The sequence below is a fragment of the Nyctereutes procyonoides genome, unplaced genomic scaffold (genome assembly GCF_905146905.1).
Source record: "Nyctereutes procyonoides isolate TBG_1078 unplaced genomic scaffold, NYPRO_anot_genome, whole genome shotgun sequence".
NCBI classification, from domain to species: domain Eukaryota; kingdom Metazoa; phylum Chordata; class Mammalia; order Carnivora; family Canidae; genus Nyctereutes; species Nyctereutes procyonoides.
This window is the reverse complement of record NW_026575126.1, coordinates 49,482,027-49,509,811: the sequence shown is the minus strand read 5'-3', so window position 1 is coordinate 49,509,811 and position 27,785 is coordinate 49,482,027. Positions and strand designations below refer to the sequence as shown.

At 46.7% G+C, this 27,785-nt stretch overlaps 1 protein-coding gene across 1 annotated transcript in view; it reads right to left on the bottom strand.

The window, feature by feature from the left end:
- Positions 1-27,785, bottom strand: part of BMERB1 (bMERB domain containing 1) — a 113,630-nt gene that overhangs the window by 41,454 nt on the left and 44,391 nt on the right. Inside the window, exon 2 of the mRNA XM_055341209.1 lies at positions 9,447-9,570. Coding sequence (XP_055197184.1) covers positions 9,447-9,570 — 124 coding nt within the window. The remainder of the gene's footprint in view (positions 1-9,446; positions 9,571-27,785) is intronic.

Here is a 27,785-nt window from a genome sequence, read left to right as displayed (position 1 = left end):
ATTTACACTGCTATATAGTATTCCACGGAGTGACTAGGCCACAACTCATTTGTCCTTTTCTACTGCCTATAAACACTTGAGCTGTTTCCAGTTTTTTGCTCTTACAAACAAGGCTGATAAGAATATCCTGGGATAGGGGATCCCTGGGTGGCGCAGCGCTTTGGCGCCTGCCTTTGGCCCAGGGCGCAATCCTGGAGACCCGGGATCGAATCCCACGTCGGGCTCCCGGTGCATGGAGCCTGCTTCTCCCTCTGCCTGTGTCTCTGCCTCTCTCTCTCTCTCTGTGTGTGCCTATCATAAATAAATAAAAATTAAAAAAAAAGAAAAGAAACTTAAAAAAAAAAAGAATATCCTGGGATATGCCACCTGGCACTCATGTGTGAGCATTTCTTTAGGGCACTGCTGTGATGATGGAAATGTTCTACAAAAATGTGTATGCCTTCCAGCAGGACAGCCATTAGGCACAATTGATTAAGAAGCTCTTGAAGTGTAGTAGCTACTGAAGGACTGTATTTTTTTCATTTCGTTTTTTAAGATTTTATTTATTTATTCATGAGAGACACAGAGAAGAGGCAGAGACACAGGCAGCGGGAGAAGCAGGCTCCCTGTGCAGAGCCTGATGTGGGACTTGACCCAGGACCACAGGATCACGACCTGAGCCAAAGGCAGACACTTCGCCACTGAGTCACCCAGGTTTCCCCCTATTTTATTTCAATGAATTTGAAGTGAAATGGCTATGTGAAGCTAGTGCCTACCCAGTTGTACAGAGCAGCCCTAGGGTATTACCCAGGAAAGAAGCTGCTGGCTGTAGAATAAGTACATGCTCATCTTTACTAGGTGATGCCGACTGTTTCACAAAGTGCTAGAACCAATATCCTTTTATCTTAATCAGTCTTCAACTTCCTAGGTCTTTGCTAGCCAGATAAAGCATCCAGATGGAAGTTTCTGAGAATAAACAGGGCTGATTAGTCAGGATTCTCCTATGGAACAGAAACAATAGGAGATTTGATCAATTGATTGATTGATCTACTAATTAATTATAAGGAAGTGGCTCACATGATTATGGAGGCTGAGAAGTCCCAAGATCTGTCATTGGCAAGCTGGAGAAGCAGAAAAGCCGATGATATAGCTCCAGTCCCAAAGCTGGAGGTTCAGGCCCCAAGAAGTGTTGATTTTTCAGTTCAAGTCCACAGGAGGAAAAGATCAATATCCCAGCTCATCAGCAAAGCAGACAGAGTTCCCTCTTTTTCAGCCTTTTTGTTCTATTTAGGCCTCCAATGGATCACATGGGGACCACCCACCTTAGGAAAAGCAATCTGATTTACTTGGTCTATTGATCCGAATGTTCATCTCACCCAGAAACACCCTCACAGACTCCCCCAGAATAATGTATGACCAACTATCTGGCCACCCTATGGCCCAGTCAAATTGCCACATAAAATTAACTGTCACAAGAGCCTAGGATGGTGGGACGCCTGGGTGGCTCAGCAGTCGAGCATCTGCCTTTGGCTCAGGTTATGATCTCGTGGTCCCAGGGTCGAGTCCCGCAGCGGGCTCCCTACATGGAGACTGCTTCTCCCTCTGCCTGTGTCTCTGCCTCTCTCTGTGAGAGTCTCCCAGCAAACAGGAGACTCAGAGGAGATCCTTGGATGTAAGAGAATGAAGTCCTGGTAAGGCAGTCCGAGTTCCAAGAGAGAAGAATTTCCTTTCCTGAAGTGTGGTCTGACTGCAAAAGGCAACTTGGAACAGAAGCGTGTCGGGTGGGGGACATGTCTTTCTCCGTTTGATCAGCCCAGATTCCCACCCTCATCCCTACCTCCTGGCATGCTTAGAAATTCAGGAGGATCCTTGCACTCAGAGGTCCAACCTGCAATGTCCTCCATCCTCTCTCCTCCCTCCCCCGCCCCAATTCCTCACATTCCTGTACATTTTGTCCAAAACAAGTTGCTTTTCAGATCTTCTGCATCGAAAGGCATTGCTCCCCACCCATTGTGTACAGTGGCTCTGGGAACAGTGACCTGTTCTTAGGGGATGCTATTTAAAACCCAGAGGGCAACCAGCATGATGCAGAACCCCTGAAGGTGGCTAAGATGTGTCAAGTTATATAAATGCACATGCTTCAATTTGCTCTTGGCTTGAAGCTTTTCCTAACAAGACTTGAGAACATCAGCTCATTAAAGAGGAAAAAAAAATGCAGGTGTATAAAACATTTTTAAAAATAACACTAGTAACAATAAAGTTAAGGCCCTGGAGCAGAGTTGGTCTTACTGGTGGAGAGCCACTCCCCAGCTTCTGGGGGAGACAACTGTGTTTTTGGGTATTCCCCGGGGATGACTAAGCAGCCCCAATCCCCTACGATCCCTCAGAGCTCAGTGTTAACAGTGAAAGGGAGGAGGGGAATTTGGATCTGCTTATTTCCTAGGAAGAGCCAGGCACCTACTTTCACACACGTCCTCTCTTTTCTTGCTGTCTTGCTGCCAGGGAAGCATCGATGCCCCACTGGACAGAGGGAGAAACTGAAGCTAGAACACGGCTAAAAATCTGCTCCAGGTCAGATAGTTGGTAACAAGTAAAAAGTGAGATTCTAAGCCAGTTGAGAGACCCCCCCCCACCCCACCCCGGGCATGATGGTTGGGATGGACGCTGGACCCAGAATGCTTGGGATATGTCATTATCTGCTATTTAATGGACACTGTGCAACCCCAGGCAAGTTACTTGACCTCTCTGTGCATGAGTTTCCTTCTGGCAGGGAGGGTGGGAAATAGCGGGGTGGGGTGGGTATTACCTATCTCTATAGTTGTGGTGAGGATGAAATGAATCAACGCATGTAAAATATTTAGAACACTGCTCAGCATTGCAAGTATTAAAAAACTGCTATTTACAACTTACGCACTTTTCCACCTCCCCAACCCGAATCTCCGCTGGATCCTAGGGCCTGACCTCTTCACCGCACCGAGTACTTCTTAATGAAATGAAGCAACTGGGGTGCTCCGGGTGGCTCAGTCGGTTGAGCATCTGCCTTCGGCTCAGGTCATGATTCTGCGATCCTGGAATCGAGTCCCTGATCAGGCTCCCTGCTCAGAGGGGAACCTGCTTCTCCCTCACTCCCCCTCTGTCCCTCACCCCACTCCTGCTCTATCTCTCTGGGTTTCTTGCTCTCCAAGTCTCAAATAAAAAAATACAATCTTAATATAAATAAACAAATAAAATGAGGTCATTGGGGTCCAAGCCCAGGCTCTGGAAACAGCGGACTGTGAGCACCGAGCTCCTGAGATCCTTCCTTCCCTGGCCCTGCCCGCTGCGGTTCTCAGTGTCCCTGCTTAAAGCCGCCACTGCCCAGGGCAAGCTGAGTGACAGAGCACACTGTCCCTTTTATGAAAATCCACCAAGCAGGTGTGAAATGAAGATAATCACCCCCTGCCCCTGCTCAGAGGTGGAAGATTCTTAATTATCTGAAAGCCAGTTAAACAGCAGGACTGGGATGGTACGGGGATGCGGGAGAGCCGGGCTGGCTCGGGCTGTGGAGTCATGGGAAGCTGTTGGTGTGACTCAGTGCCCGGAGTTAAAGGTGAGAAAATGAGTGTGATGTTGGCGACAGCCTCCGTAGGACAGGCTAGGGAGTGGCACGGACGTGGGGCAGCAGCAGACGGACGGGAGCTGGGTGGCATAGAGATCAAGGAGCCCACAAAGTAGGCTTCAAGCTCTATGGCCTGGACATTTGGCACCTATTACAGAGGCATTTTTGTGATACTGAGGGCTTTCACTGACTCATTCAGATGAAGCTTGTAAAATCATCAAACTTCATGAGGGAGATCTCCAGCTGCCGCTTAGCTGCCTATAAACCAGAGTACAAGCTAAGGGACATGGAGAAGGTGACAACACCATGCCCACCGGGGTCATTCATAGCCCTTCCCCGAACCTGACCTTGGGGACCTTCACCAAGGCATAGGGAAGGCTGCCCTGATTCATCCTTCCATTAGTAGGCACTTTCCATAGATGATGTGATAACATGTGTTCAGGGCTTATTGAAAGTTGACTACTGAGCTCCCTGAGAACCCCTGTAGAGCACTACTATGACTTCCTGGCGGGTTGACTTGCACACCTGGCCGCCCAAATGAGAGCTCATCATTTTAGGTTCCAAATAAATCACTTGTCTCCAGGGCAAGAGTATGGAGAAGTCCTGACTCAGTCCTGTTCACTGAGCCTGAGCCGCCCTCAGTAAAATCCTTTCCATTTCTACCACACTTAATTCAAGATGGCGGAACAAGACAAAACCCAATGTGGGATGGTGAGATTGTGGGATTGCAGGCATCCAACTGGGAGTTTGTCTTTGCATTCCAGAAGTGCTGGGCAAAGACAGGGGGAACGAAGAGTACACAGCAGTTTTTCTATACTCTGTCCTGAGCCCAAGGTCACACACCTAGGATGTGGGAGAGCCAGGATGATCCCTGAGTTCACTTCTCATCAATTCATTCTAGTTCCCTGGGGATTGGGTAAATCTCCTTCTTCTATTTCCTCACCATCCTGGCAAGAGGAGAGGTTGAACCAGCAAGGTTCAAAGAACATAGCAAAGAACATAGAAATCCATGAAAGAAAAATGCTAAACTTTGGGAGTGTTAGGAGCAGCAGCTGTTGGACCCATTCTCTAATGAGTCAATATAGCAGGAGACAGTAAGAGTGAGAAGACACCCGCGACCATGAAATGTGGTTGGACTCACATAGTCTCCACAGGAGCTGATGGGTATGAACCTGATTACTTCAGAGCAGGTGTGACAAAACCAATCTGGTCTTGGTTATTACAGCTACAATCATTGGGACTGTCTCAGTCAACAGCTGTCACATTCCTGTCACTCAGCACTTCTCCACCTGAGCCTGCAAATGCTTAGTATGGTCTGAAATTCTATTTCCCCTCTTACTCTGTGCCCAGAGCCCTCATGTGTGTGTGTGTGTGTGTGTGTGTGTGTGTGTATGTAGTGTGTGTGAAGGGAAGTTGCTCAGTAAGGACGGAATGTGAAAGAATAATTTATTGCATGTTCAACAAATAATAATTGGCCTAATAAGTGCCCAGTTCAAAATGATGGAAAGATAGAACAGTGAGAAAGATAAATAAGATTCCTACCCTCGTGGTGTATACTCTTTAAAGAATTTTCTTCCTTCATTCCCTCCCTCCTTTCTTCCTTCATTCACTCACTGAATCAATACTCTGGACTCCCTGCATCCTAGCTTGGCTTTTTATTAGTTAATGCAACCACGGACAAAATTTTTAACCTCCAATTTTCTCTTCTCTAAAAGGGATGCAAGAACAGGGCCCCTATAGCTGTGTGAGGGCCTGGCTCTGAGAAATAGCCGGGGTACTGAATTCCAGAATGGCCCACCCATGGACTGCTAGCCTGCGAGGCCAAGGATGATGGAGGAGGCGTTTGTTTGGGTCTGAGTGGGCAATGATCTCTATCCTGTCATCCGGGGTCCACTGTGTACCTCTGAGATTGACAAGGTAGATGTACCACCAGGTACAATACCAGGCTGGGTAGAGGGATGGGGGAGCTATCAGTATATTGTTTGCAGGCTCCTAGCAAGTCTCCCCACTCCAGGGAGCCTGGAAGTTGGCCCCTCCCCTGGAGAATGTCACTGAGCCTCTCTTATATCCTGACTACACTGACATCTTTCTGTATCCTTTGAATAATTTGATTTATTCAAGTATCTACTGATGTATTGATAGTCCCCTGGAGAGCATAGCTGCTTTCAAGTATCCATGGTCGACATTTGTCCCTAAGTGAGCATGATGGAACAATTTATCGAGGTTGCAGGTCAAGAGTTTAGTGCAGCACTTGGCTCAGAGCTGGAGCTTAAATGCCAGGTATTTTTGTCACTGTGCCCTCACTGTGTGTCAGGCATGTGCCAGAGGCTGGGACTAATGAGTGTGTGCACACTCGATGCAAAGGTCAGTAAATGCAAAGTGACAGCCATTGTTCCTCTAGCAACAAAAGCAGTCTTTGCTCCCTCTTGACCATTGCAGGCTGAAGGGAGCTCTTCACTACTTTACAGCAGAACCTGTATGTTCTCTGTCTTCTTCCTTTTATTTTTATTTATTTATTTATTTATTTATTTATTTATTTATTTATTTATTTATTTTTTAGATAGCACACACGGGGTGGGGGGCTGAGGAGAAGACAGAAAATTGTTTTTTTAAAAGATTTTATTTATTTATTTGAGAGAAAGAGAGAGAGCAGGAGCAGGGGGAGAGGCAGAGAGAGAGGGGGAGTCTCTCAAGCAGGCTCCACACTGAGCACAGAGCCTAACACGGGGCTCGATCTTGCGACCCTGAGATCATGACCCGAGCTGAAATCAAGAGTAGGACACCCAACTGACTGAGCCATCCAGGCGCCCCAACTAAAGGTTCTATAGTAATAGAAGAGTAGTCAGAAAACTATCCACCAGAATTAATAAAAGCCATTACTATTAACCCAGGTCATTTTTATGAATTGGGATTAAAGATAGAATGGAGGAACAAAGACTTGATTTGCATGCACAAAGTATGTACAGGCACACCTGATTTTACTGTGCTTCACTTTATTACGCTTCACAGATACTGCACTTTTTATTTTTTATTTATTTTTATTTATTTTTTTGATATTGCACTTTTAAAAAATGATTTTATTTATTTACTCATGAGACACACACAGAGAGGCAGAGACATAGGTAGAGGGAGAAGCAGGCTCCCTGCAGGGGAACCTGACACAGGATTTGATCCCTGGACCTGAGCTGAAGGCAGACGCTCAAGCACTGAGCCACCGAATATTGCATTGTTTTTACAGATTGAAGGTTCAAGGCTGTGGGGGAAGTTGGTGCAGATGTGGTGGGAATAGCAAGGGAATTTGAATTAGAAGTGGAGCTTGGAGATGGAACTAAATTGCTACCACCTCTTGATAGAACTTTAACAGATAGGACCCGCTTCTCACAGACAAGCAAAGAAAGTGGTCTCTTGAGATGGAAACTACTCCTGGTGAAGATGCCGTGCAGACTATTGAAATGACAACAAAGGATCGAGAATATGACATAAACTTAGTAGATAAAGCAGCAGCGATGTGGTTTGGAGGACTGACTCCAGTTTGGAAGGACATTCTACTCTGGGTGAAATGAAATCAAGGGAGCATCACATACTACAGAGAAACCGTTCATGAAAAGAACAATCCATACATGTGACAGATTTCATTGTTGTTTCATCTTAAGAAGCTGCCACAGCCACCCCCACCTTTGGCACCCACCAGCCTGATCAGTCCGCACCTGTCAACATCGAGGCAAGACCCTCCACCAGCCAAAGGATTATGATTTGCTGAATGCCGAGATGACAGCTAGCAGTTTGCATTTTTTTAGCAATAAAATCTTGTTTTAATTAAGGTATGTGCATTGTTGTTTTTTTTTGCATTTTTTTTAAAGACAACACTATTGCTCATTTAGTAGGCAATAGTACAGTGTAAACATAACTTTTATATGCACTGGGAAGCTAAAAAATTAATCTTACTCAGTTTATAGCAAGTTTTGCTTTACTGCAGTGGTCCGGAACTGAACCCACAATATGTCTAAGGCACACCTGTATTATTTATAGACTGTGATCATCCCAAACCCTCTTGTTGCCAGGGAACCCTCAACTATTCCAGACTCTCTGGCTTTCCCCTTTGCCCTGAGTCCATCCACAAGGAGGAGCTGCATGGAGACTGCAGCATTCGCCAATCCCATGCTTGATCCTTGCTGTTTGTCTACTCGTTTAACACAGGGGGACCATAGCCATTACTTGAATTCAGGAGTTGCCAATCTGAGGGCGAGCCCTGAGAATCTGTGTCAAGTCCAGTGGTCTCTTGTGCACATCAGACAAAGACACAGAACTTCTTGCCACTCATCTGTACTTGGATCACCCACAGGCACCTCAAAGTCCTCTCCTGTCCTAGTTATCTCCGTGGTTGGAATCACCTTTTTTTTTTTTTTAATTTCTTTTTATTGGAGTTTAATTTGCCAACATATAGCATAACACCCAGTGCTCATCCCATCAAGTACCCCCCTCAGTGCCCGTCACCCAGTCACCCCAACCCCCCTCCTACCTCCCTTTCCACCACCCCGGAATCACCTGACTTACTAGAACAGTTGGTCATACTTCTCCTCCACAATCGATCCTTCCTCAAGTCCTTTTGATAAACCAAAACCGAAACCAAAAGCAAAACCCATGAAGAGGAAAGAATTGTTTCTGGACACTCACGTAGGGAGGGATTTAGCTTATTCCCAGGTTAGAGGGAAGATGTTTCTCATTCATAGAGTGGGGTGCTTTAGAGCTTTCTTCTAAGGGACCGTGCCTGTGAAGCATTTAGCACAGGGTCTGGCCTACATAAAACCGAATAAACCGAATAAATGGCAGCACTTAAATCCAGTGGGCCACCTCATGGGGTGAGAGAAGGCCACACAAGGAGAATACGAGTTTTGAAAGCAAGAAGAGCAGGACCTGAAGCCTAATTGTTCTATTTATTAGCTGGGAGGCCCTGAGCAGGGTAACTTCCCTGAGCCTCAGTCTTTCTCATCTGCAAAATGGAAAAATCCCATAACGGGCCTAAGTGAAATCAGTAAAAGGGTACAGGCGGCACGTGCACTTTCCAGGGCATGCCCAGAAGGTGTGATGTTGCTGCTTCTTCCAGTGGAGGTTGAGTCAAATCATGTGACTCTGAGGTTGCCAGTGACCCAAGGGGAGAGGTATTATCATTTTCCCCCATTTCCCAAATCAGGGAAATGAAGTGCTGAGAGAACCTGCCCCAAACTCTCCCAGCTATTTTGGATCTCAGAACTATCTGAACCCAGAGGGCATGCACCTACCAACAGGGGCAGAGGTATCACCTCTGGGTCCCCATCTCTACCACCACCAACCCTCCCCCACCACCGCCCACCCTCTCTTGTCCCTTTTCTCTTCTCAGAAGGAAACATAGAAAGAGCTTGGACTCTTTTGGTCTTTGAGTCAGCCTGGCTTGAGTTCAATCCCAACTTCAAGATCTTGTTTAGAATGGAAGACTCCATGAGGGCACCTGGGGGGTGCAGTCAATTGAGCATCCAACTCTTGGTTTCAGCCCAGGTGACAATCTCGCAGTTGTGAGATCGAGCCCCAGGTCAGGTTCTGTGCTCAGCGCCGAGCCTGCTTAAGACTCTCTCTCCTTCTCCCTCTGTTCCTCCCCACTGTGCTCACTCTCTCTCAAATAAATCTTTGCTAAATAAATAAATAATAAAATAGGAGACTCTGATACCCACCCCTCTAGGCAGTAGTGAGAACCAAACAAGATTTTTTTTTCAACGTACGCAATGCCTTTATCCCAGCGCCTGGCCCACAGTCATGAATAGTAAATGCTAGGTTGTCTGGGTGCCCTCCCCTCCCCATCCCTTCCTTTCCTCGGCCACGTCCCTGAAGCACTCACATAAACCTGAGCTCAGACTCCCGTCGGACCAACACTTCTCGGAGGCGCTGAATTTTTGCCATCTCCAGCTCGATCTCCTCGGGCATCATGGTTGTCTCTGCCATGGAGATGATGTCCAGCTGATCTGTGCAGGAGACATGACACATAGGCGTCAAGACCCCAAGGCCACCCCAGTTTTTCAAGAACTCCCTTAGGACAGTCCTTGGGCTGGTTCCAGGGGGCTGCCCTGCCCCAGTGCCCATGGCACCCCGAGAGGGCACACGGATAGCACCCTGAGATGCATGCATGTATTTATGAGCCAACCCTTTGGAAACCTGGAAAACCCCATTTTCATAGGAATCTTGTTCTGGTGGCAAGGAGGAGGCTCAGGCGGGCTCACCAAACCCGTGCAAAGTTATACACATGGCTCTGACAGTCCCTGCCAGGTCCCCAGCTCCTGAGCTTCTGCTCCCCCTGACCGAGGCTGGGGCTTAGGCATCAGATATTTATTTTCTCACAGTGCTGGAGGCTAGAAATCCCAGGTCAAGGTCTGGCAGGGTCAGTTTCTAGTGAGAGCTCTCTTCCAGGCTTGTTAGATGGCCACCTTGTCTCGATGGGCTCACACAGCCTTTTCTTTGCACACACGCAGAGAGCGCTCTGGTGTCTCTTCTTACAATGACACTAATCCTATCAGATCAGGGCCCCATCCTGATGACTTAATTTAACCACAGTCAGTTCCTCAAAGGCCTTCTCTATGAATTAGCCACCCTGGGGGTTAGGGCTTTAGTATATGAATTCAGGGGGACGTAAAGACTCAGTTCATGACAATATGCATGTATAATATATTTGTACATATACGTATTAGCACATATAGTGCCATTAACATTCTCGTGTACATTCTTCTAGTATATACATAGTAATTTATATATTATATATGTGGTGTGCATATTTGGGGTAATACATGTGGGGTTTTTATATGTTTTCTATGCATAAGATTATATACACATGCATTTCCCTATAGTGAAGATATGAGATCACCTAAATGCCCATCAATGGATGAACAGATAAAAAAAGATGTGGTATATATACGATGGAAGACAAGACAAGTATGATTATCACTTACATGTGGAATTTTAAAAAGTCAAATTTGTAGAAAACGAGTACAATGATGGTTACCAGGGGATGGGGGGGGGTGGTAAAATTGATGTCGTTCAAGAGTTGTTAAGGGTACAAACTCACAAAAAGGAGTAAATACACATACCTTAAAAAAAACTGGAAAAATGTATACTAAACTGTTAGTAGTTAAAAATGTTCATACACACCCACACCAATGTATATCAATATTTCCACCAAGATACAGGTCTGGTTTGGGTGATATAAAGTTAGGGTCTCACATTTTATTACCTGTTCTTTTCCCGTAACATATTGTGAGCATTTTTGTACATCCTTGGGTGTTTGTCCCCAGCAGCAGTGGGAAAGGTTTGTGGTCTTCTATTTGTGGTTTTACCATGAATCACTCCACCAACCCCCAGACATTTAGATTGTTTCCCATTCTCCCCTCCATAAACAGCCCCATGACGAGCATTCTCAGAGCTGAGTCTTTGCATTGCCAGAGCAAAAGGCTGGGTTTTAAAGGCTGTGGGGTCCTGAGATCTTTCACAGGGAGAGAAAAAGATACAGGGGAGGAGATAGCGTTGCTTTGCTGAGGCCAACTCCACATAACCTACATCTATCTGCCCATTCCTTCTACACCCAGCACCTTGGCTCTACCGCCTGGCGTTTGTCTTTTTCCTTACCTCCAGGTCAATGGTTTGGAAAGCTGCTCTCTCTCTCTACCTGTCTCCCTCCTATGACCTGGACTCCTGACTCTGACCTGGATCCCTGATCCAGGGGACCCAGGGGCTGGGGCGTTGTGATTTGCAGACTTCCCTGAAGTCAACTCCTGCTTGCTTGGATCTCATGTCATCACTTACTCAGAGAAGCCTGCCGGACTGCTCTGTCATCTGTGGGAAACTCCTGACCCAGGGTTCTCCACTCAATATCAGGTTGGGACGAATTGCCATATTGGTCAATCACCCGCCCCCTAACACGTCTGTTCCGTAGGCCTCCCCTCCACCCACCAGAACTCCCTATTTGTGTTGAGGAATCAGGAGGAAGGCTGTTACCTGTAGCTGACTCCCACCTTCCAACAAATGGTCTCCCTAATGCTCTCTGTAATAATTCACAATTTGTAAGAGATAAATGAGGACAAAGGCAAGAAATGAGTCAGGGTGAAGAAACTGTGGCCCGGCAGCGGTAGGCTCACTGGAGACCTTGTCCCCACTCTGCTCAGCCCCTCAGAGCAGCATCTCCTCTTTATACTTTCCAAGAAGTCCCAGATTTCCCAGCACGGACAGTGCATGATGCTGAGCCAGGGAGAAGGGCAGTGAACAATTGCCTAGATGGGTGGTGGGGAGGTGGGCAGATGGAGGAAACGTCAAATCGGGGACACACTATCCCCTCCCACAGCCCTCCGAGCATCATGAATCCCGAAGACCATCCTGCTGTCAGACTGAGCTGGTGCCAAAATGGGGGTGAAAGGGGAGGTGGAGGGGCTGGGGGTGGGAGGGTGAGCATCAGAAAGAGGAGGGAGAGGGAGGGGGATCAGAGGAGCTGTCTCAGGACTGGGACTTGAGCAGAGAGACAGATGTCTAAGGAGGAATTTTAGGGACTGTCCATGTGACATGCTGAGTCATGATCTCAAGGTTCCCGGAATCAGATTTGGGGTCCTATGATCCCTGACGCCAGAATCAAGGTGGCTCCGGGGGCTGGATCAATGAGGCCTGACTTGAGAGAGGAGGAAGGCAGGGACAGGATAAAAATATTGATATTAATTGAACGTTACTGTGTGTCAGCCTCTAACGAGGCTAGAAGTTGAGGCCAGATTGGAGGAGTGTGGACTCTGGGCACAGGGCAGTGTCAGGTTGTAGTGACCAGGGATGGGGGTTGGGGGCGTTCTGGAGTCAGATGGCTGGGGTCTGAGTCCCAGCTCTGCCCCGCACTACCTACCTGTGCGGCCTCAGAGAGTTAGCTAACATCTCGTGACTCAGTTTCCTCGTCTGTAATGTAAGGACACCCAGGGCAGTTGTGAGGATGGAATTAACAGGCACATCAGCCTCCATGCCTTGTTCCAATGCCCTGTGTCATTACCACCAGCCCCCTCTGCCGCGCCAGCTCTTTTAATCCTCACCATAAACCAGTAGGATCAAGACGTTCTCTTGTGGAACAAATAAGGAAACAAAGGCTTGAAACTGGCTACGGAAGGAGCCAGGCCCTTGTCTGCCTCCCAAAGGCGGGCACTTGTCCCCATCACCATCACCCTTTGTGCAAACAGATGTTTTACATCCAGCTCTCGCTGTCTATGCACATCATAAAGGCAAGGGCAGTGTCTTGGTTTCCCAGGGCTACAGGAACAGAGCAGCACAGACTCAATGACTTAAACCAATGGGACTTTATTTTGTTTGCATTTCTAGAGGCCAGAAGTTCCAAATCAAGGTGTCGGCAGGGCTGTGTTCACTCCAGAGGCTCTGGGGAGGGTCCCTCCTTGCCTCTTCCAGACCTTGGTGGATCCTGGCAATCCCTGGTCTGTGGCAGCATTGCCCAACCTCTGCCTCTGTGTTCATGGGGCTGTCTTCCCTGCGGCTCTGTGTGTCCTTTTCTGTAAAAACCCTATTTTCAAAGGTCACATTCTGAGGTTCTGGATGGATGTGATTTTTTTTTTTTAGATTTTATTTATTTATTCGTGAGAGACACAGAGAGAGAGGCAGAGACATAAGCAGAGGGAGAAGCAGGCTCCCTGTGGGGAGCCCAATGTGGGGACTCGATCCCAGGACCCCGGGATCATGCCCTGAGCTGAAGGCAGAGGCTCAACTTCTGAGCCACCCAGGTACCCCGGTGGAGGTGAATTTGGGGAGCGCACAATTTAACCCACCACAGGGATGAATGGCCATGGGCTTGCAAGCTCCCTGCTGGCAGCGTCCCCTCTTGGAAAGCTTCAGTCGCTGCACTGGGTCCAGCCCTAGCTGGAAGCAGCTGGGGTCCCAGGAAGCAGCCAGGGGGAGAGGCAGAGTTAGAGATCTTTGGCCTTAAGCAGATCCCAGCTGCATGACCTTAAATGAGCCCTTCACCTCTTAGCTTCTCTTACTTCCTTTGCAAAATGGGGTTCAGTAGCTACCATGCACTATGCTGTACTGAGGTTTTGTATGATCTCATTTATTTTTTTTAAAGATTTTATTTATTTACTCAGAGAGACACACAGAGAGAGACAGGCAGAGACACAGGCAGAGGGAGAAGCAGGCTCCATGCAGGGAGCCCGACGTGGGACTTGATCCCAGGTCTCCAGGACCGGGCCCTGGGCTGAAGGCAGTGCTAAACTGCTGAGCCACCCGGGCTGCCCCGTATGATTTCATTTAATCTCTATTTTATACCTGAGGAATCAGAGGCTTAGAGAAGGAAGTGACTTGGCCAACATCACACAATCAGAATGTTGCAGAGACGGGATGCAAACCCAGGGCACAATCTCTGTCTCTCTCAGGCACATTACATAGCCTCTGGGCAAGGGCTAAAGGCATTTGTCGATGGAAAAGCGTGTGGTTAACCACCCTGCAGGTATAAGTATCCTAATTTCTCACATCGTGGTTCAGATGGGCAACCTGATTGCCATCAGACAGATGTTGAAAATGGCCACATACCCTGGGGCAAAACACAGGACAAGGCCTCAATCACCTCCTATGGTTTGGCATTTTACCTCCGACCTCAAGGGAGGATGGAAGTGGTAGCACTGCCAGGCTCCAGGTGCTAAGATGAGCATTTAGGGTTGACTTGGGGCAGAGAATGGGTTGAACCCTGTGTTGAAAAGTCTTGCAGGGGTGCTCTCCATCTCCTGGAGAAAGGAGCAAAGCCTAGGCCTCAAATCGGATGCGGCATGGTTAGAATCCCTTCTTGCGCTGAGTGCTCTGTGCCAGCTCTGTGTTAGGCTCACGATAGGCCTCATGTCAATTAATCTTCACAGCATCAGATCTGGCCCCTGCCTGATTGTGTAAATAAACGTTTATTGAAACACTGGCCATGTTCATCCATTTACATACTATGTGTGGCCACTTCCACGTTACAACAGCAGAACTTTGTAGTTGCAACAGCAACAGAGACCGCATGGTCCATAAAACCTCCAATACTTACTGTCTGGTCCTTTACAGAAAAAGTTTACCAACCCCTGCCCTAGAGAGTAGATGCTATAATCTCCCCAGTTTAAAGATAAAGAAAGAGAAAGAAAGAAAGAAAGAAAGAAAGAAAGAAAGAAAGAAAGAGAAAGAAAGAAAGAGAGAAAGAAAAAGAAAGAAAAAAGAAAGAGAAAGAAAGAAGAGTTACCCAGTAACAATAAGAGCCAACATTTATTGAATATTTGTCATATACTAGGATCAAATTACCTTATTTGAGTCTCAAAACAGCCCTATTTAACACCCTCACTTCATAGACAAGCAAGATGAAGCTCAAGAAAAGAGCTGAAATTTAAAGTCAGATCTGTCCTACTCCAAAGCCCTTGTTGAAATAATCACACTCATTTCAGAACTACCTCCCTAGCTTCAGAAGTATCATCACCATCTTGACAAGAGAGAAAATGGAGCATTTTCTATTGCTCTAGGTAAACGGGGAGGAGCAGGCATGGTGATTATCTGGGCAGCTTGTGAAAAAGGCAGATTCTCTGATTCTACCCCAGGAGAGTAGGCTAAGACTGGGCTGGGGGGTCCTGTCCAGGGAACCTATGTAGAAAGCCTTCAGGCCAGACTGTGAGGGGCACCGGTACAAGTCGTGAATAAATCAATGTCACACATGCTCAGCTTCTGTTCAGTCTGAACTTTCGAGACAGCGCTAGCATGATGGAAACCTTCCGGACAACGTTTTCCAGCTGCAGGGCAGGCATCCAACGGCTGCCAATGAGTGTGTCCACCAGCAGGACCAATCCTGGGAAAAGACGACCAAGCGTTTCTGGCTGGCTAGAGAGGATGGTGCCCACAAGACTCCAAGGCTGCTGTCTAGAGAGAGCAGAGCCCGAAGGCAAGGAAGTCCCCAGGGCTCCAACTGCCACTGCCATCGTCACTGAGCTCCCGGGAGCTGAGTCACTTCTGGGGGTTGAGGTAGCTAAATCCATCTTTTTATCCCCAAATGCGACACCAGGGAAATGCATGCCTCATGAACCCTGCAGCACAAGCTAACAAGAGCTGAGCCCTGGACGGGATGTGGATGTTGCTGCAGGTTTCACCATACACCTGGAAAATTTAAAGCTGTTCAGGGATAGGGTGGTGGTGATGGTAGATGAGGGAGGGCTGGGCATCTCCTAGAAGCTTGTGATTTATTTTTTTTATTATTTTTTTAAAGATTTATTTATTTATTTATTCAGAGAGAGAGGCAGAGACACAGGCAGAGGGAGAAGCGGGCTCCTTGCAGGAAGCCTGACGTGGGACTCGATCCCGGATCTCCAGGACCACACCCCGGGCTGCAGGCGGCGCTAAACCGCTGCGTCACAGGGGCTGCCCGAAGCTTGTGATTTAATTATAGGCAGGAAGGGGTAAAACCATGCTGGGGAACAGAGAAGGCTTCCCTAGTCTGTCTTTTCCAACCATGGATCCGAATAGGAATTTAAGCCCGGGGTCCCCCAGACAGTCTCCCACCCCCATCACCTTGTTTCTGCTTTGCAACTTTCATGTACCTTGTAGATGCCCCCCCTCAGAGCTTGAGCTCATGGAGCATTTACTGTGAGTGTGGTGCATGTCACCACACACCCCAGTGCCTTAGCAGGGATACACTAGCATTAGTACCCTTCCTTTAGAGACCGATAGGATGAGGTTCAGAGAGATCGTAAGTCATTGGCCAAAATCACTGAACCGGTGAATGCCAGAGCTAGAACTCAGACCCGGGTCTTTCTGATTTCAGAACCCATGTTGTAGATCAAAGGGCTACAGAAGAGCATTTCCAAAACCTCAGTCACTGCTTGGAACTCATCACAGCTTTGCATCACACAGTATCGGCTATGGCCTGAGTGACTGCCCCCCTCCAACCCATATGTTGAAATCCTAAACCCTAGTGTGATGGTATCAGGAGAGGGGACCCTTGGGAGGTAATCAGGGTTAGATGAGGTCATGTGGGTGAAGCTCCATGATGGGATTAGTGTCCTTAAAGGAAGGGGACACCAGAACTTGCTTTCACTCTCTCTCTGCTCTCCCCCATGCAAAGACATAGTGATAAGACCACCATCCACAAACCAGGGAGGGGTTCTCACCAAACACAAGATCTGCCAACGCCTTGATCTTGGACTTCCAAGCCTCCAGAAATGTGAGAAGTCAATGTTTATAACATAAGCTCCCCAGTCTACGGTATTTTGCTAAAGCTGCCCAAGCAAAGGCATGATCTATACTATCATTTATTCAATATTTCTTTAGATTGGCTTTTTTTTCACTCAAATAGGCTCCTTAAGAGGAAATTCCTATCATATCCATAAAGAATAAGTCACTATTACTTAGCATAATTGGGAAGTAGCCATAAAAATAATTCCAGTGGAAACAAAGCAATGTTGTTAAATTCCGGCTAAATGCTCAGATTGAAGCCAAATGCTTCTTTCTCAACAAGGTAGATTAGCAAATCCTAGAAAGTTAGCAAGTGCTAGAGAGATATTAAAGGCAAACCACCAGATTGAGGCTTTCTTTGATAATTGGGGGTGGGGGCAAATTTCCCACAATGTAATTCAATGTTGTTTGATGCTAGAAGCATCTGAGTACCACTGGGGGTACCCCTTTCACCCCACTCCCCGGAAAAGTTGTCATACAGATTGGAACAGTGTTAGAGGTCGTTTGGTCAGCGTCATGTCTGTGCCCTACAGGGTGTGACCTGACACAACAGGATTGGGTTCTGAGGGTCCCTTGACAAACAGCAATAGGACTGCAATCTGGAGTTGTCACTGGAAAATTAAATGAGAATGGAAGTCTGAAGGAAAAGTCTCAACCATGTGTCACTTTGTCATCCAAAGATGCATCAGCCAACTGAGTCATTATTTCAACCCAGCTCATATCATAGAGGCAATTACATGAGTTGACACACTGATTTCAGCCCCAACAAACATTTGTGAGGTGCCTAGCATCCTTAGAACAACCTCAGAAGGACACCTGAGAGAAGGGCCTTGGTGGTTACCTGTGGGGAATGGGGGGTCAGTGTTAGGATCCCCTTCCACCATCCTTTTCCATTGTTTGAATTTTTATTTTTTTAAAAGATTTTATGTATTTATTCATGAGAGACACACAGAGAGGCAGACACATAGGCAGAGGGATCAAGAGGGTCCTTGATCCCAGGACCCCAGGATCACGACCTGAGCCAAAGGCAGATGCTCAACCACTGAGCCACCCAGGTGCCCCCATTGTTTGAATTTTTAAATAAATCTGCCATTTTGGAATGATTTTAGGTTAATAGAGAAGTTACAAAGGTATCACGGAGATTTCCCGTATACCCTTCCCACTGTTGCCAACATCACCAAGACGCTGATGTTGGTGCATTGCTATTGGCTATATTGTTTGAATTGTAGCATTAGCAGGAGTAAATCAAGGTAGATTTAAAATAAAGAAATGAAGAGCAAAGGAAAAGGGTTGGTGAGTGCGGGCTCTGTAGGAGCAAGGCCAGCCCCCGAAGAGGGCAAGTGAAGGGGGTAGTCATGGGCATGGACTCTGGGGTCTCAGGCTTGGCTCCTATGCTGACCTTGGTCTCATCCATTGATGACTCTGGGCCTCAGTTTCTTCATCTGCAACATAGAGACAATCATACTCACTTCATAATTTATTTAAGTGCCAGGCACATAACAAGTTCTCTTTAACTCTCTCTGTAATATTTGCTCTTATTATTCCTTTAGTAAGTATGCACTAAAAACCCACGTTGTGCCAGACACCGCTCTAAGCAGTGAGGATGGAACAGACAGACAAAATCCCTGCCCTCGTTGAGCTGACCTTCCAGAAAGGGGCTTACACGTCAGGGAGGAAGGTCATTAGTACACCATCAGCTTATCCCGGATGGTAGATCTGGGCAGAGTCTGGTTCAAATCTTGGATCTACTACTATGTGTGTGATCTGGACACACCACTCAATCTTCTTCTTTTTTTTTTTAAGATTTTATTTATTTATTCATGAGAGACACACAGAGAGAGGCAGACACCCCGGCAGAGGGAGAAGCAGGCTCCATGCAGGGAGCCTGATGTGGGACTCGATCCCAAGACCCTGGGATCACGCCCTGAGCCAAAGGCAGACGCTCAACTGCTGAGCCACCTAGGCGTCCCACCACTCAGTCTTCTTAATCTCAGCTTCCTTTTTAGTAAAATGGGACTCCTACATCACAGAGTTGCTGCTCTGGAGGCGACATAAAATGTCAAGTGCTTGGTGCCGCACCTGGCACGACAAAGAGTGCTCAGTCTCGTTCTGACTACCCTCATGTGTTCTTCCCGTGGAAGAAGCCAGACTAATGAGGAAAGGAAACAGGATGAGGAGCATCAGATCTGGAGATCAACATGCTGCATTTGGGCCATCCTTCTGTCCCTCTAGGTAAGACTTTGGTCCTCCAATTCCACCTGCCCTGGAAGCAGAGTCCAGAGGGTACCCATAAGCCCTCTGACAGGAGCCAGTCTCTTAGCTCACTTCCAAGTGTACCCAGGCACGTCTTCCCACCCGACAATCTTAAATACCAGGGAAATACAGCTGAGCCCCATTGCTATATCCTGATGCACTTCCAAGGCTCCTGGTGACACCCCCACCTTTTATTGTCATCAATCATTCATGTAGGAAAGAAGCTCATCTCAACCCCCAAACATTGCATTATGGGATGCACCAAGCATCTCGCCCTCTCGCTATAACGGGAATATGATAGGAAACAGCCGGTTGCTTTTAATGAGTCATCATTTCCCAAGAAGATGAAGTAACTGCTTTTAATTCCAATACTCCCGGCGGCTCCATTCCCCCCCAGCCTGCCTCATGAAGGAGGGTGCCGCTGGGTCCTGCATGTAATCATCCCTCCTGCTACATTGGGCCTTCCCGCCCCAGTCTCTTTATACTCACAATCGCCCCACAAGGAAGGCTTTGCAGCCGAGGAAGCTGACTTGCCTCCAAACTTTGGCCATGATAATTATTCTCTGATGTGACTTTGGGCTCATTTTTTAATGTCTCTGAGTTTCTATTTTCTCAGCCACATCTGACTTGTCCGAGATGGCAAAAGTAATTAAGAGAATGTACGCTCAGCACTAGGGTAAAGAAACAAGTGCCCCAGCCAAGTCGACTTGGGTTTAAACCCTGGCTCTGCCCCTTTCTAATTGCTGACCTTGGGCAAATGACTTAACCTCTTTAAGCCTCTGTGTCATTATCTGTAAAATGGGGGTAAGGAAACAATGTGAGAACACTGAAGGCTCATTCTGAAAGCTCGGGGACCGAAGCAAAGGCAAGGGTTTGATCTTACCCCTGCTCAGCAGCTTCTAAGCACTGTTTGGACCTGAGTCCCTCCCTCTCAGCACCATGGACATTTAGAGCCAGATCATTCTTTGCTAAGGGGATTGTCCTGTGCATTGTAGGATATTTAGCAATGTCCCCGGCCTCTACCAACTAAATGCTGGTAGCATCCTCCCACCAACCCCAAATATCTTCAAACAATTGCCAGTATCCCCTGGGGGACAAAAGTATCCCTGGCTGACAATCACTGGTTTAGCTCCACTTTTTCAGGAGAGCACCTAGAAACACCTTACATTTCCTGTTTGCTGTACAAGGTTAACATAGTCACACGTTTCATGGATTAGTCTGTGGACATCTTAGAGGTGTCAATATTCAGCCTGTCACAGTCTACCCTCCCTACCATGGAGGGTCCTAGGATGGGGTCGTTATCATCTTTGAAGGTAGAAACTGTGTCTGTGGGTAGGGACCTCAATCCGGTGAAGGACGTGAGACAATCAAGCAGGGAGAGTGCCCTCCTGCTCACTGGCCATTGTCCATGTCACCCAGCTCAATGTCAGCAGCCATGGCACAACACCGCATAACTGATGGCAAGGCTCAAGTCAGAATGTTGGCTCTGCCCCTTACTGGCTTGTGCCCCTGGACAAGTTATTTAAATTATTCGAGTTACCTCTTTCTCACTAAAGTCGGTCTAATAATACTCGCTCACAATATTTGTTCATTCCATAACAACTATCTGCACAGTTGATAAGTGGATTATGCAATCTTATGTACCCTTAGTATCCATCATTTGTAGGTGGGGACAATAATAGAAGCTACTCATTGGTTGTAGTGAGTCTTGAGTCAGAGATTATAAGGCTAGTACATCAAAAAGACCAAGTTAGATCTTGATGAGTGTCAATTATCATTCACCATCACCACCACTATCATCATCATCATCACCATCACCATCACTGTCATCACTATCACCATGCCATGCCCATGACATCATCACCATCACCACCACCATCACCATCACCATCAAAAGAGAAAGCACCCGGGACACCTGGGTGGCTCAGTGGTTGAGCACCTGCCTTTGGCCCAGGGCCTGATCCTGGAGTCCCAGGATCGAGTCCCACATCGGGCTTCCTACATGAGTCTGCTTATCCCTCTGCCTGTGTCTCTGCCTCTCTCTGTCTCTGTGTGTCTCTCATGAATAAATAAATAAAATCTTTAAAAAAAGAGAGAGAAAGCACCCCACCACAGCTGGAGGTAGGAGTGGGAAAGAACAGAGAGCACCCCTTGGGAGCCCCTGTCCCCTTTACTTCCCTTCCCAGAACTCTGTTCATTGGGAATACTCCACCTCATACACCATCCCATCTCATGCCTTCTTAAGAAGGAAGAGAAGGACCAAAAGTCGTGTGTACCACCTACATCATCCACAAAATCAGCATTAGGCTTTGGGTGTGTGTGTGGGGGGGTGATAATAAGGTAATGGAAATAAATTCTTTTTTAAAAGCAAATATTCTAGAATATTATCCTTCAAGGAATCATCTTGGAATTCTTTATCCTTCTATTAATACCAACATTCCTCAAGCCTTTTAAGACTTTTCTTAAAAAAAAAAGACTTTTCTTAGACTCTTATATGACTAATAAATCCTTTATGGAATAAGGAGAGGTATTAATAAACAAACTCTTTGATAATTACTTTCAAATCAGCTTAGGAGCCATTGAAGAAAAGCAGTTTAACACATTTTTTTTTAGTTTAACACATTTAAATTCATGTTTTTATATTCACATGATCTGATTACCCATTTTATGTGCATAAGTGACTCAGAATGACTTTGGGTAGTTCCAAAAAATCAAACTCCCTCTCCAAGGCAAAGATTTATCACTATTGTGGATGTTCACAAGATCTCAGCACAGACTGGAAGTACAATTCCAAAGGAGGATTTCCAGAAAGGCTTTCATCTGAATAATGCATGTGTTACCACCAAGGTGGGACTTTGAGGGAGATGACACATGAGTTGTAGCAGATCATTTAACAATGTGTAATGTCATTTTTTATTACTTGGCATCCTCCCTCCAACACTTCTAAGTGACCTTCAATGCTTCACCAAACAGCTCTGTCATATTTCTCCCAACCCCGAGTGGAAGGGCTTGGGTTGGCTTATGAAGTCCTCTGAGATCATATAAGAGAAGCAAATACTCTTGCTAATTCAGTAGGAATTGTTAGGGATGTAGAATTAAGACTGTGGAATGGAGGGACCCCTGGGTGGCTCAGCGACTGAGCATCTGCCTTCGGCTCAGGGCATGGTCCTGGGGTCCTGGAATTGAGTCCCACATCTGGCTCCCTACAGGGACCCTGCTTCTCCCTCTGTGTCTCCCATAAACAAATAAAATCTTAAAAAAAAAAGACTGTGGAATGGATAACTTTGTAATAACAATAAGATGACTAATTAAAACTGCATAAACATGGTGCACCTGTGTGGCACAGTTGGCTAAGCTTCTCACTCTTGGTTTCAGCTCAGGTTGTGATCTCAGGGTCCTAAGACCAAGCCCTGTGTGAGGCTTGGTGCTCAGTACAGAGTCTGCTTGAGGATTCTCTCTCTCTCTCTCTCCCTCTGCCCCTCCTGCTCATGCTCTCTCTCTTTCTAAAATAAATAAATAATTATTCAAAAAATAAAAATAAAATTGCATAAACAACTAATTTTAGCACCTTTGCAGGTTCATTCTATTATTCAAAGTTCATTTAAAAAAATCCTCCAACCCTGCAATCTCAGAATGATTTCATGAATATAGACCATTATTAATCTATCCTGAGTCGTGATTCATGCATCTTACTAAGACTCCCTAACATTGGCAATTTACAAACCAATTCAGAAGTAAGTGAAGGACGAGGGTCATGCAAGGATGGATAGAGAACCAGATGGTACTGCTTAAAACCATGCTTGGTGGGGCTAAAATGATTGGGATCTAGAGGAAAATTAATTGTGACTGTCTAAAGTAATATTTCAGTTTTTAAAAATTGCCTTGCCTGGAAATCATGTGGCTCATTTCATCCTTCATCGGCTGGAAACTTAGGGATAAACCACTTGGAGAACATTATTTTCATTCAGAAAATGCGAGACAGGGGAACAGCATGGATAAATCATGATATGAATGGAGGCAATTTGGGTGGTATTCAAGGTGTCTGAGGGTCCGAGAGCATCAACCAGGGAAGCCAGTGCAAGGACTGCACGCTAGCATGGGTGGGCCAAGGTCAATGTTCATCAACACAGATGGCTCACTGGGAAGCCAGGGGCAGAAGCCAATGTGGAGATGAAGATGCTGGACTGGAAATCCAACATGGGAAGTAAGCTGTGGTCCCAACAGGGAGATGATCAATCACAAAGGCAAGAGCTTCAGGACTGGAAATACTCAAGGATTTTTCTTTTAATTAACTGAAGTCCATACTTTATTCAGATTCCCTCGGTTTTTACCTAATGCCCTTTTTCTAGTCTCAGTTCCAACCAGGTTACCACAACATTTACAGTCCTCTTGGCTGTGACAGTATTCCTTGTTTTGGATGATGACTGACAGTTTGGAGGAGTACTCAGCACCTGTTTTGTAGAATGTCCTTCATTTGGGATTTGTCTGCTATTTCTCTGATCCTTACCCTGAGGCTATGGGTTTGAAGGAAGAAGACCACAGAGGGAACAGGCCATTCTCATCACTTTCTATCAAGGGCACATGTTCTCAAGATAACTTGTCAATGCTGATACTGACCTTGATCACCTGGCTGAGCAGTGTTTGTCAGATTCCTTCACTGTAGGGTTATTCTTCCCCTCTGCCACACTCCTTCCCATACTGCCCTCTCTAGAAAGAAGTCACCGAGCACAGCTCACATTTACAGGGTAGAAAGTTATGTTCTCCTCCTTGAGGGGTGGACTATGGTATTATTTTAATAATCAGAAGATATATATTCCCACCTTAGTAGATGAAGAGGAGGGGCATCTGGGTGGCCCAGTGAGCATCTGCCTTTGGCTCAGGTCATGATCCTGGGGTCCTGGGATCAAGTCCCGCATTGGACTCCCTGCAGAGAGCCTGCTTCTCCCTCTGCCTATGTCTCTGCCTCTCTCTGTGTGTCTCTCATGAATAGATAATTAAAATCTTTTTTAAAATATGAAGAGGATCACATGCCAGTGGAGCAAAAGCCCAGAATTTCTCATGTGTCCCAGCCTGACCTGGAGATGTGGCAAGAGCCAGCTCCCCAGCAATGCTGCAAGAGCTGCAAAATTTGAGCATTAAGTCCAAGGGTCAACCTGACTTCAGAAAAGCTGAAGACACCAAAAAAAACCCCAAACCAAACCAAACAACACACACACACAAAAAAAAAATTTTAAAAAAACAAAAAGGAACACTGGACACAAAAGCAAGGCAAGAAGTTCAGACAGTATTCTTTTCATAGGCGCTGACTTTTTTCATTTAGTTCGTTCTTTTTTTTAAGATTTTATTTATTTATTCATGACAGAGAGAGAGAGAGAGAGACAGGCAGAGGGAGAAACAGACTCCCTGCAGGGAGCCTGACATAGGACTCAATCCTGGGTCTCCAGGATCACGCCCCGGGCTGAAGGTGGTGCTAAAATGCTGGGCCACTGGGGCTGCCCATAGTGCATTCATTCTTTTTGAACACTCAAGGCTCTGTCCCCTTGGGTGGTCCTTTCTCTGTGGAGCTTTGGGCAGATGACATGGCTTCATATGTCACTTGGTGACTCTCCGTTTATTCAACATAGCTACTGTACACCAGACACTGTTCTAGGAGCTGGCCTGCAAAAATGAAACAGCCCTCCTAGGCAGGGAGATGAGCCAAAAGCATGCAGATAGACAACATCCTTTAAATTGACAGAATTATGCAGTGAGTAAAATGCCCTTATGAGCTTCGAAGCGATAGATGGGGCACTCCTTCAGACAATGGGGTCAGGGAAGACCGCTCTGAGAAAGGGACATTTGAGCTGCCATTGAATGGCCAACAGGATCAAGCTTGGGAAGTTAAAAGGAGGTTGAATTGCAGGTGCAGAAGCTCTCAGATGAAAGCCAGCTTTGTGTTCAAGAACCAACAGAGACGGGCCCATGTGGCTGGAGCAAGATGAGGAAGCAGAGCAGCATTCTGGAATGTAGGGACAGGGAGAGGCTGGAGGACTCAAGGCCTGGAGGTCTCCAGCTACCGCCTCAGAGGGCTGTTGAGGATTAAATGCATCTCGACGTGTGCAAAGTGCTTAGCCCGGGGTCTGGTCATAGCCAGCAATCGATAAATGCAATAAAAAATAAAATAAAATAAAACGAAGACAATCATTTTGAACGCATTACGCAGATGTGGGCTGCTTTTCCCCCACTCAGCCACAGCCAGCTCAGCAGCAACCTGTCTGCATGTCTGCTGGGTGTGGGACAGCCCAGAGCCCCCCCACCCCCACCCCGCATCCCTTCCATCCTGTTCCAGACTGGGGGGTGTGTGGCATTCAAACCACAAGGATACAGAGTGTTTGGGGGCACACACACCCAGGCACACACGGCAGGGCCTGAAACACCAGCCCAGGCCTCAGTCAGCCCTGAAGTGTGTCCAGAAGTTTCCTTGTGAGGGCTTAGCAGAACATGAATGTGCCATCCCCAAATTTGCCACTTTGGCCTAAGAATTATTTTGAGCTAAAGGCATGTGAGGAAAAAAAGTGAACAAACCAGAAACAAAGAAAGCTCTCTGCCCTTCCCCACTTGCCTAAAAGCAGGACATCAATCATTAAAGGTGTCTCTTGCCTCGCTCTCAGGTAGGCCAGAGGTTAATCACTGCAGAGAACTCTAGACCCTTATCAGCATCAGACAAATCTAAGAAACAAATGCTGCTAAAAACTAGCCCTTGTCTGCCATTAATTTCCCCCCATACATTTACCTTCCCGTGATTTACTGCCTGGCAGCTCAAAGGCCTTCCCCTCTGACTTCTCACTTCTCTAAAACTGTACTGTTCTTTTGCAAAGATGCTGTATGAGCCCAAATTCTAACCAGTACCGAGAGTTACTGATCACGGGGTGCTCTGGGCTGTGAAATCAACTGCTATTCGTTTCTGTCTTGATAATCCATCTTTTGTCAGTTTAATTTACAGGCCCCCAGCCCAGCACTGTAACATGTGTGGGAGAAAAAGATTTTTTTTTCTTCCCCCTACACCTGTTTAGTGTCTCTGAAAGTGGGTGCCGGTAATTAGGGGCCACAGCCTGGGTCTAGGAAAAGCTGGAGGAAGCAAAAACAGCGTGGGAATGAAGTGTTCCCTGCAATAAGGGCATGGGGGGAACATGTAGGAAAAACTAAACTCCGTGGGGTAGAGAAGCGCAGAAGAAGCTGTCCACAATATCCGTGAGCGTGGAAAACTGCAGTGTGAATCACGGAGAGCCCACGTCAGGAAAAGGCTATTTTGAGCCGAGTGACAGAGTTGGCTGTTCGCTATTCAAGTCACTGTTTCCCTGAAGCAGAATTTCAATCAAAGGAGGCCTATGAGTCGAGGCCACCCGATTGCACGGAAAATGAAAAATAAACCTTTCTGTAGCTCCAGGCTTCACAAGCCCAGGAGGTCTGCTCCAAGACAAGCTGGACTCTGCAAAGATTTTGCTAAAGGGGGGTAGACAAGCAGTCCCCTCGAGACGAGGGGGTGGGAAGGGCTGTTTCCTGCTGTGGGCTCATTTTGTTCAAGGCCTTTAGATTCTAAATGTCATTGTGTCATGTCTCTGACGTGGACTGGACATCTGTAGATTTTGGCCTCCCTGCACCCATTCACCTTCCTTGGGTAATAAGGCCCCTATTTCCATTGGGGAACCAATGTGGGCTTCCCTCCCAATTCCGCACACCCCCCCCCCGCCCTACACACCCCAGTCTTGGGGATTGTGGAGCAGAGCCCACCCAGGCATTGGATTCCATTTCCCCAGCTGCTGGGGCTGGTTCAGATGGGCAAGGGGCCCAAGAGCAAAATGCAAGGAATCTGGCCCAGAACTTTTACGTGAACTCTTGGAGGAAGACAAACTTTGTCCAACTTCCTGCTGGACATGAACCTGCTGTCACATGGATCTTGAGAGTGAAGCCTTCATGGAAGAAGGTCAAGGGCTAAGAGATGGACAGAAACCAGTGAGGGGTTTTGAAACCCTGGATAGACCACCCCCAGAGAAATAGAACCTAGTGCGTCCTCTTTTTGCCTAAACAGTTCTGAGAGTTTCTTGCTGCATGTAACCAAGAGAGTCACACAAACACTCCACACACATCCTTTTAAGAGAAATGTGTGAGGAGGAGCAGCATGGGGTGGAAATGCCTCCGGAGGAACAGAGCTGCGGATAAAGGGCAGTCCTGCTGTCTCCAGCCTGCCTTCACTCAGAATGCTACCATGATGGGCTCCTAAAAGCAGGATCTGCAAACCACAGCCTGAGGGCCAAATCCAGCCCGCTGCTGTTTTTGTACCGCCTGTGAGCTAAAAAAGGGTTTTTACATTTTTAAATCGTTGAGAGAAAAAAAAAGTCAAAAGAAGAGGAATGGATCGTGACATGCGAAGATTATACAAAATTCAAATTTCAGTGTCCATAAATAAAGCTTTATTGGAACATAGCCATGCCCATTTGTTTATGTATTGTCTATGGCTGCTTTCACACAGAGTCGGATGGTTGGGATAGAGACCATATGGCTTCAAAGACACAAATGTTTACTATTAGTCCTTTAAGAAAAGGTTTGTAAACCCTTATCCAAAGGGGTCCTTTAGACATTTGGGAAAAGTGATTCTGTTACTTGTCTTTATAAACTTACTATGCTGATAAACTTGGCAAAAAAAAAAAAAAAAAAGGTCTTTCTGGCCAGGTAAAGTGAGCAGAATAGC